This window comes from Labrus mixtus, chromosome 9 (assembly GCF_963584025.1).
Source record: "Labrus mixtus chromosome 9, fLabMix1.1, whole genome shotgun sequence".
NCBI classification, from domain to species: domain Eukaryota; kingdom Metazoa; phylum Chordata; class Actinopteri; order Labriformes; family Labridae; genus Labrus; species Labrus mixtus.
The window spans coordinates 11,352,091-11,363,002 of NC_083620.1; the positions used below are offsets into that span (position 1 = coordinate 11,352,091).

General features: G+C 38.3%; 1 protein-coding gene across 1 annotated transcript in view; it reads left to right on the forward strand.

Annotated features, from left to right (window-relative positions):
* Window positions 1-230: 230 nt before the first annotated feature.
* Window positions 231-10,912, forward strand: part of zbbx (zinc finger, B-box domain containing) — a 21,032-nt gene continuing 10,350 nt past the window's right edge. Inside the window, exons 1-5 of the mRNA XM_061045758.1 lie at window positions 231-326; window positions 791-904; window positions 8,596-8,698; window positions 9,186-9,237; window positions 9,936-10,051. Coding sequence (XP_060901741.1) covers window positions 262-326; window positions 791-904; window positions 8,596-8,698; window positions 9,186-9,237; window positions 9,936-10,051 — 450 coding nt within the window. The 5' untranslated portion in view covers window positions 231-261. The remainder of the gene's footprint in view (window positions 327-790; window positions 905-8,595; window positions 8,699-9,185; window positions 9,238-9,935; window positions 10,052-10,912) is intronic.

The following is a 10,912-nucleotide window of genomic DNA, read 5'->3' on the forward strand; positions in this document are numbered from 1 at the left end:
AGTGGCTGCCAGATACAACACACAGGGTTACATGTGCCACTTAAACATTTGAGCAAGTATGTTTTCACTTTGCACTGTCTTCATTTTAGTGCAGCAATATTATGACAGTGGGTGATTTATCCTTGTTCCAGCCAGTTTTACACAATAACTGTTTTTTTTTTTTTTATTGCAGGAGGGTCTCGTTTAAAAGAATAGCAAGAGGGGCAAGAAGAAGCCCACATCCTCACCCCACTTCAACCCCTTACAAAAAAAAAACAGAACATGAATTTAAATGACTTTGTGGTGCTTCCGAACAAAAATGCTGTATCTGTCAAGCTCAATTCCAGGTAAGTCAATTTAAGATTGCAGCATTTAGGGCCAATTGGCTGACATACTATCGTATTTGTTCCCATTCAAATTCAGCCCAGGGAATGAATACTTCTCAAGACTGAGTTTCAGCCAAGATAGATCATGTGATTTGGATCCAGTGTATTTGTTTCGTATTGCCAGTGCAAAGTCGAGTCAAGTCTCCTATGTAGTTTCTCATTTGCCAACAGATAATTGACTTAATTGATGTCTGTCGTGGTGGTACCCTGATCCAGTAACTGATTGATTAAAGTATTGATCAGTTGCAGCAACAGGGATCTGCTGGTGCAGCAGATGAATTGAACTTATTGATGAAGGTTTTGCTGTCCAATCTGACAGAGTAGGTAATTTGTATGATTGATTGTTGTTGATTGATTGCATATATGCAAGTGTGTGTGTGTGTGTGTGTGTGTGTGTGTGTGTGTGTGTGTGTGTGTTGCCATAGGAACCTACAAGACCTGCAGATGGAGACGGAGACTCTTACTCAGGAGAGCAAAGAGATGGAGGAGAAATTGCAACAACTGAAAGAGAGGATGAGTAAAGAGAAGGAAGAGAGAGGGTGAGTATCAGTGGTACATGAACAGGGGAAAGGAAAGGGGAGAGGGACTGAGTTTGACAATAAAAGTTAGACAGTAGAGATTAGTGACAAAACAGTGTAAACAGTGTTTAAATATAGCTAGAATGGGCTGCAGTTCCTGTAAATGGAAACAACAAGGACATACTAACTCTTTACCCACTAACAGAATATTTCTATAAAGAAATGATTGCCTTATCCCCAAAAATTTGGCTTTGGAATGAACACAGTATTTGATTTGGCATATATGGCATATATGCTGATATTAAAAATCATCCTATAGAGGTTGAAGACCTTTTCCAACTTAAAATCATCATAAAGTAATAAGTATAACTGAAACAAAATTGTAGAGGCAGTGTTTGTTATGGTGGCCACATTAACCTGTCTGAAGAGTTATGACCAATTTACAGCCACCCGACTTACAGCCACCTAAAACTAAAAGTTTTGAAAAAGAGGCTCCATGACAGCAGGAGGGTTATATTGAAACACAACAAGTTGGAGATATAGTAGTTTTAGATGAGACTATTAATGAAACATGATCTAAAATGAAGTGACATAGAGATAGACAGACAGATGGGGAGGAATTAAAGAGACAGAAGGAGGCTTGGACTAACAGCAGGTAAGGAGAGGGGTCAGGGAAGACACTGTAGATAGACGGTGGAGTGAAAAGTAGAACTACTAAAAGAAAGTGTCTTTAAGCATAAGAGACGGTGAGATGAATTCAGCAATTTGGGAGATAAAATACTTCATGTATAGATGTTTATAAACTTTAAGTCCAGACTGTCACATCTAAATACTCAGGAAACAGATCTGTTGAGTAATGAAGAGACAGGAGTCATTGAGGAGCAGTGACTGTGGGACAAACCCGCAACAGCTGTAACAGACCAAGCAACAGAGAAAGCAAGCAGAGCAGAAACAACGAGTAATATAAAAGATGGCAGGTCTTTTACCTTCTCTTTTGTAAAGTGTCTTGAGATAACATTTGTTATGAATTGGCGCTATACAAATAATGATTGATTGATTGATTGATTGATGGAGGAGGACACTAAATGAGTGAGAGAGGGAGGTTGATGACATCTATACTCATAAAGGTCAAGGTAAAGGTTGCCATGTAGAGAAAAGGGGAGTAGTCAGAGAAATGAAAAAGCCAATCATAGATGCAGTAGGTTCATATCTATATAGTGGAGTATTCTAAAGGTCAGTGGAGCCCTACAGACAATAAGTCCCAACAACATGTGAGTAACAATCGCATTTTGCGAGTCAACCTCAATGTTCCTCACACGAAGAAAAGAAAAAACAATATTTAAATTAAAGGGAAGAAGGACAATTCAAAGAGGACACTATGTAATGTCAAACAATGCGTCAACATGAAACTTGTACAATTATCATCTTTTGACAAGAACTGACACAAGTGCTCCATTTATTTTAGTTTTCTTTCATTTAATTTCCATCCATATTTATAACTGTAAGTCCTGATTGTACATGTCTGTCTATTCTGCAAGAGAAGCTTTTAGATGTACAAACAGTCTGTTCTGAGTAAGGGCTGAAATCGAGGGCTGTATAGGCATCCTCAAATTCAGGAGCAGAGTGGATTTTTAGCAAGAAACTTGTTTTTGCTAAAACAGAAATGTTTTGGGGAGCTCTGAGACTTATTGAAACTTGTTAAAACGGAGAATAATATGTGACCTTTAACATTTTTCTTTAAACATTTCATAGGTCATCTTTCATTTAAAAAAAACACATGTGAAACATTATGTTAGGGACATTTGTTCTAGATGCCAGGCCTTCATTTCATAATATTGCCAGAGTCACTGTTCAGACCAAGCATAAGAAATGGGTACACTTTTTGGCTAGTCTCCAACATTTTAATACATTTTAAAGTTTCACTTGTCAGATAGGAATGAATAGTTGTGAAAAGAGAGGTTGTGATTTTGTGCTATTCTGCTTTGATGATTGACAGAGGGCGGGTTGTAAAAGCAGTCATGTTATTGATGGTAAACACCAGTTTTCTAGGCATTGTAGAAACACATTAGTGTATTGGCTGTCATAGGGACTCATCTCTTTGAACTGATTTATGATCATTAAGCATTAATGAATGGTTTAGGAAGGCTATCAGGCTGAAAACTTGACACATTTTCAACTAATATAAATGTAGTTTTATGACAAAAAAAGATGGAGAAAAACTTAAAACCAAAAGTGGTGTATTTTAAATGTTTCTAGCCCTATCAACTAAAGTCATTTTATACTTTATGTTTTTTTGGTTTTCCTCCACCTTTGTTTTTGAAGTATTCCCTTCCATTAGCACTGGTGGTTTGAGGGCTACCAGAAGAACTCCTGTTGTCTCTCTTTTTCACATGTAGTTTTACAGCTATTTTGATTTTGTTTGTTTCGCAATAAGAGGATGGTTTGGATTTACACATTGAGGACAGGGACATGCACTCTGACACTTAATGTTAGACCTTGAAATAAAAAAATATACTTGATCACATCATTGCATTATTTATCTACCAGGCCCTCTATTTTGAATATTATCCAACACGTTTAGATTGGGCATGCCATCCTGTAAAAAACAAACTTGCAGAATTAAACCAAAACTGATTACAGATTTATTTTCGGTATTCTCTGTTTCAAATAAACCTAATTTAATGTAGTTCCATAGACAACTATGAGATTTGTCAACGGATGAGAAGTTATGGAGAACAGCCTAATAAAGATATCACAATGTATAAGTACATAACCCAAGGACAGCTTCAGGGAGAAGAAGAGTATGACTCCTTCACATAGTAACAGCGAGGAAGAGGTTTTACACATACACACTAGCTGGCAAACACAGTCACACCTAGTTAGATCATCAATGATTAAGGGGTCGGATATGATGAGAGGTATTTGTTACACATTATATATCTACATTGGTTAAAATACATACATTGCAAACAAACATGGAAATGCATACTGTATGTTTTAATCATAGGTTCATTAGTTTTTGGTTTAAGGTGTTTAGTTGTGTGCATGTGTCTTTGTAAATGAATACTGCTGTGTCTCAGGGAAAGCATAGCTCTAATTAAGAAGTCGTACATCAGTATGGGGAGCAGGCCATCTCGTCCAGGCTGCACAAACGATAAGAACATAAACACTGTGTTTCCTGTCACACTGAAATACTGCAACATTTACTGCTACACCAGCCCCAAGATACCACAAGCAGTGTGCATGGCTGCCTGTGTGTATCATTTGATGCTTGTCCTCCATAAATAATGGCACTTGTGTTTGTGTGTTTGTTGGATTACAGAGAGTTTCACTTTTTTTTTTGGCTCAGGATGTCTTATGCTTGCTAATCAGTAACAACACACTCCATAATGCCACAGGACAGGAATCCTGCTTTAGCCTAATGTCTTTGAAATGCTTGAGAAAGATTTAACATTTGTGAGTGAGTGAGCGAGGTAAAAAGCTATAATCAGTTTGTGTGTGAAGTAGTGTGTGAAGGCCGGGGAAAGATTTAGCTGGCTCAGATTTACAAAATGTATTTAAAAAATGTAAACGGATGAAAGAATGCAGCTCAAACATAAAACATGACAACACCATATCAAAAAATATTCTCTTTGTCAACCTTTTATTAACAGACATGCCATTATTGATAATAACACTTTGTGAATTTGTCTTCATGCCCAAAGGTGCCACAATGGTGTAAGGAGAGTTGAACATTTTCACTCCAACATTTCATGTGTTATTCCTGCGTGCAGCTAAAGGATGGACACAGTAACATACAAAGCAAAGTGTGTGTTGTATTTGCTCCCTGTGGGTCAGCATCTCGATTATAAATGTGTCACTGAGTAGAAAAGAATGGAAGGTAGAGGGAAAGTTGGTAAGGGATCAACCTATGTATTGAGCATCCCCTACCAAAAACAAAGTCTGCATTACTGTGGCTGGAGCTTCCTCTGTGTGCAGTGATGCAGCAGTCTGTTCGATGTGAAACTGAGCTTAACAGTTTGAATCAATTAATTGGTACACCTCTAATGAAAGAAAGGAAACAATTTCTCATTAGTTCCTCTCTCTGGGTGACTCAAAGGCGGAGGGGCGGGGACTTAGATGGGAGTTCAGTAGTTAATCAGGTGTTTTGAAGAGTGATGAGAAGGTTACTGGGATTGTTCTCACTGCTCCTTCCCTTACCAGTCTTTCTCTCTCAGAGCATGCAAGTGTAATCTTGACAAGTCTGTAGTAGGGATGCTCTGATCCGATCCTGGTATCGGATGTCAGTCTGAAACTGAATCAGATGGATCCCTTATTGGTCACAATAAGCCGATCCAAGGAACCAATCCACGAGGACTTTTTCCAGTGAGCACACTGTCATCAGTGCACTGGTAGGCCTCTGCATTTGTCTAGGCGGAGCCAACATTGCATGAATGTTGCTGACAACAAAGGCTCAGCTTTAAGACCCACAGACTCTGTAGGTCCTCAAGCTGTTTTTTGCTCAGGCTCTGCAGTGTAATGCACTGTGTTATGCACCATTTGTGTCTGTATTATGCACTCCTTGCTCAGCTTTTCTGAGAATTTAAAAATTCAGCTCCTAGAGTAGATCAATTGTAAATCTTTGTCTTATATAGTCTTTTAGTTTGGCAACACACACACACTCACACACACACACACACACACACACACACACAGACACACACACACACACACACACACACACACACACACACACACACACACACACACACACACACACACACACAAACACACACACACACACACACACACACACGAAAGAAGAGGCAAATAAAATTCAGTTGTTGAGCGGAGGTGCTGGATAATCAGTTTGGGAGGAGTACACAAGCGATAATAAGGCCAGACCGGAGGCTCAGGGCGAATGTAGTACATCATTCTCTGTTTGACCTGCCCAAAGCGCAGATTTAATGTAGCTTTGTCTCCAGGCCGACAAGCCTTCCTGACACTTGCTCTCATCTTATCAGAACGCGCAGTTGAGATTCCCCATTTTTCCAGCTTTTGCTCCCTTTATGGCCTTCCTTTATTCTTTCTTTTTTTCAATATTTGTAGCTCCTCAATTTTTGTTATCTGACTCCTCCTCCTACCCCTTTCAATCCATTTACCATCCATTTAACTGTTGTGATTATAGAAATCTATGGCAGAATATTTTTTCGCTCCGTTTTTCTTCCATCTTAACCCTCTCTGTTTTTGCCCTCTCCTCCTGCTCACACTGGGAAAAGGGGATTTGAGAGGAGACAGGATTATTTTGGCATTAGACTCCACAGTGTATGCATTTGCATGAATATGCAGGACACAGATGTTTTCACTTTTCCCTTTGGGTGAGATGGGTCAGTTAGAGGTGATAGCAGTGTGTTGGACATGGTTGTGTCAGTGTACGACAGATTGTGAATGCCTCAGGTTTTATACTGAATAATTTGGCATTCCTTCTCTTTTCATTTCAGTAAAGCTGTTTATGTTGGAAATACAGGCTATGTGTAAGCCGATTCTTAACATTTCCTCTTGACTGTGTTTCTTTGGTCTTGGTGTTGACTTTGGTAAAGAAACCTTTTTGACAAGGGGGCATTTGGTGTTTTGTTTTGTGGTTCATTTTCATTTTCAAGTTGTTGCTCAGAGATTTTCCTTCCACTCGACAGGGAAATGTGTGAAAAGAGGGGGATGCTTCCGTGTACAGTTGTTTGTCTTCATGTCTTTATTTCTTTGTGCAACAGGTTGTCAAGTTACTGCATGCCATTACAACTGCAATGCTGTATGTATACTAGCTAGACTTAGGTAAACATATTCACTGCAGTTCAAAGAAGTCTGCTAACTGCTCTCACATATGCATGCAGAAGTGAGAGACGGTGTTTGTATTCTTGTGTTTGAAAGACTGAGAAACATTGAAGGTGTGAATGTGCATCTTTCAATATTTTCCCCACAACAACTTTTAAGTCAGTATTATTTTGAAGTTCATCTTTGCACTGTGTGAGTGGGTGTAATTGAGTGTGATCTGTGTTGATTAGATAATGAGATCCATGCAAAAGCAAAGTGCACAGAGATACACAAACAGATACACACACTTTTTACCTCCAGGTTGACTGTCCTGAGGGGACACCCTGTCATCCTGCACTGACAGTGGTGTGCCTCAACTGTCTCCCATAGCGACAGTCCAGTTGCCAAGGTGATGTCGCCAGGGTGATTACCTGACGCCCACCCTCAGTGTCAGCACAGACACAGTCACAGTATCAATGGTGTTGGCAACTCTTGCCACACACACACACACACACACACAAACACACAGACACACATTCAGACCCAGAAAGGCAAACTCTCACACACACAAATAGAGGTCTGACTTCCTGTGTGTTGACAGGCTGCCAGCTCAATCCAAAATAAACTTCTTTCAAAGACAGCCAGACATCACAATAGCATAAATAGCATAAATAATTCAGCAACACTAGCATGAATAACTTGCGTCTAAATGAGGATACCTCTCAATTTCTTTACTTTCTGTAACTGACAAGAGCTTTCTGCATGAATGTGTGTGTGCGTGTGCAATAATGCATGTGCACATTTGAAATAGTATATTGCATATGCATCTCTGCATGTGTGTATTTATGTTTGAGTAGGTTTGATTCCAACGCCTTTATGCATTTATAACATTCATTGATTGTTGTTGTCTACATTGAGATAAAAACATCCTTTGGTTCTTAGACTAAATCATTCAATGAGAAATTGAAGACCCATGTGGTATTGTACATGTGCTCAGTTAATGTTGGAAAACCCAAATTCTTGTGTTATTTTAAAGACAAGTGCTTTTTTCTTGCCGTTCTGAGCCCTTCTGACAGCACAAGATTGATGTTGTGATAAATTAAACACTCTTTCCTGTCTGAAGGAGGAAAAAGTTATTTTATATATATTTTTTTATATTTATATATATATATATTTTTTTTCTATTAACTTGGTTTAGGGATTTGGGATACTACTTCTACTTAGTGGCTAAACCTATTTCCATGCTGGTATTGATATTTTTTTCTTGACATCCGTTCTTTTTTCTCTTTTTAAAGCCCTTCACTATTATTTAAACTGCTTCAGTCTCATTGGGTCTTTCAGTGGATTAAAAAGCATTAACTCTAAATTTTGTTACACACACCCTGCCTGTAAGGGGTAACTGCAAGGTGTTTAAACTGCAGTTTTTCGCTTAATCCTTGAAGTCTTATACCAATTAGAAATGATTTTGTTAAGGTTTCAAAACCTTTTATGTGGATTCATAAATAATCCCTGTCCTCTACTTTGTTGATATATATGAATGCTGTGTGAGAATGTATACCAAATCCTACAAATGTGTGTATTGTCCTTTAAACAAACAAAACAAAACATAGCTTTTTAATGTGTGTTGATCCCTGTGTTGAATTTGGTTTTGAAGGAAGCATGGAACTTGATTATTACATTTAGCTCCCAGTCCCTACCTAGATCCTCTAATGTAGAATATCAGGTATACAGCATAAACAGAACAATTAACAATACATGTAAAAGACCAGCAGATGTAAGAACTGTTTATCTTCATTGTCAGAAATGTTATCCATTTATATTGCAGAATGGCTATACATGTCAAATTCATAGTGTGTTGTTAGTTGAACATTTTTTATTACAAATACTAAAGAAACAATCTCTCCCTTTTTTTTCCATCTGAACAGGAATTCTGGAGGGTTTAGATGGAAGTCGGGAAAGTGTGGTCCTTTAATGAACAATGCTCAAACCGACAGAGCCACTAAGAACAAGGAAAACAAACTCCAAAAGGTACAAATCTCCCTATTCTTTTTGTTGTTTGTGTCAGCCTGTGGAACTTAATGTCATCATTTGCATATATGTATTTATATATTCCATCGGTTTAATTGCTTTTCATTGTTTAGTTACTCAAATAAAAGTTAGGTTTTCTCAAACCTTATTCCTTCAACTCTGAGAGGCTTTTCTTTCTGTGACCTTATGAGTTGAATGCAGTGCAATAGAAGTCCTGTTTCCATGTATACTGTGGGTGCACCATGAATTGATATGTTATTGAAGAAAGGTTTTTTTTTTACTTATGTTTTTATTTATTTATTTGTTTGCACATTGAAAACCCCCTGGTTTGTACAAAGTCAGAAGATAATATGAACAAAGAGAAGTTCATAAACAAACATAGGCACCAGTACACTTCATCCCAAAAAAGCCTTTGCCAGAGTGTTAGGACGCTGAGAGCTTCTACAAACTGTCACTACTTATCTGTCACGGCCTGTCTCCTCAACAGCTGTCAGAAGGCAAGTTGAAGATCCGAGTGCTGAGGGATGAACCGCTGACAGGTGAGGAGTTTACAGCAACTTTTGGTTACCTGCACCAGGTAGACTTGACAGAGATTTGTACTGAGATACAGTTAGTCCTCTGACACACTCCCCTGTTCTGAAATTCTTTCTACCCTCTACTCTGAGGTTAGTATTCAAGAGCAGCTTCAGGGAAACATCATGGGGCCTGGTTCAGGTTCAGTGTCTTGTTCATATGTACTTCAGTAAGATTGATACTTGCCTTCATAGGGGCCAGGCAGTGGATGCCTCTTGTTGTAGATTGATTGTTGGAACCTGTAGCCAACCAGAATTATTCATGTATGCCTGAGGCACAAAAGTACACCTTGAGTCTGAATGTTTAAAAAAACTGCTAATGAGGGGTAAATGACAAAAGTAAATCTACTCTGTAAACTTGACTGTATTAGGGAATATATGCTTTGTGTTTTGTTGTGTTTACTTTTTAATACAGTTCACATCAGATGATTTTAAGGGGTTGTTGACAAGTTTCGAGGGGTTGTAAACAAGTGAAATTTTTATATTGGTTTCTAGAAAACCACACTAACTCTGGATTTTTTTCTAACTCTGAAGTGTTGCATAGCTTACCTTTGTTTAACATCATTCATCTCTAGGTTTTTGCTGTACTATACAAGACGACAGCTATATATTAAATGTCAATAATGTTTTCCAAGTGTTAACAACAGTGCACTTTGTCTCTCTAGTGCACCCTAAGCCACCGCCTCAACCCCCCTCCTCTTCCATCGGCCTGAAAACAAAAACAAAAAACAGGCTGAGGGGAAAGTGCTGTGGACAATGTGAAGTCAAGACTGCTGGGCTAGTATGTACACAAACAAACTAACAAAACACATACAGGATACACATTACACATTACTGCTTTCTGACCCCTAATCTGAAGTACTTCTGTTTTGCCCTTCTGACTCCGCCAGCTGAAATTGTTATAATCTCATCCCACTGTTGGCACGCATGAAATCCTTTGCAAAAACATTTACTCTGTGGTGAGAGGCTATTCCAGCTGTGAGCTTCAGCTAAATGGAAGCCATTTCTAACTTTGCAAAACACTGAAACAGCTATTTATCCCACTCTCTCCCACTACAGTATAACTACCTGTACATGTGCCAAACTTTTCTCTTTGCCCTTAAATAAGTTAAAGTATTTTTTATTATTATTTTTATTCTACAATTTTCATCTTTTAAAAAAAAATTCTGATAGCTAATTGCACTTATTTTTGTCATTCTTCTCATTGACGGGACTGGCACAAGAAACAATAAGAGAACTGATGTCATACGGCATTTGTTCAGCCAACTGTGGAAGTGTAAATGAGGGTTGGTAGCGTGCACCATATCCTACTATAAATCAAAAGTTTAAGAATCATTCCGCTCGATAAACCTGATGAAAAGGATCTTTATATTTCTGTCCTGAATTGTTGACAAAATTTAGATTTCATTTTCTCAGAGTTTTATGTATCAGCCCATGAGTGAGTTAACTAATGGTTAAAGGATGAAAATAGTTCTTTTTCCACCTTCTCACTTTTTCTACATGTCAATCTTTGTCTGTTTATGTGTAACTCATTCTATCTATTGTTTCATCTTCCTCCTCGACCTTTTTCACAACATGCATATCTGCACCATTTTCTGTTGGTCTTCCTCCACCCTGTCCACTCTGTCCGTCATATTATTTG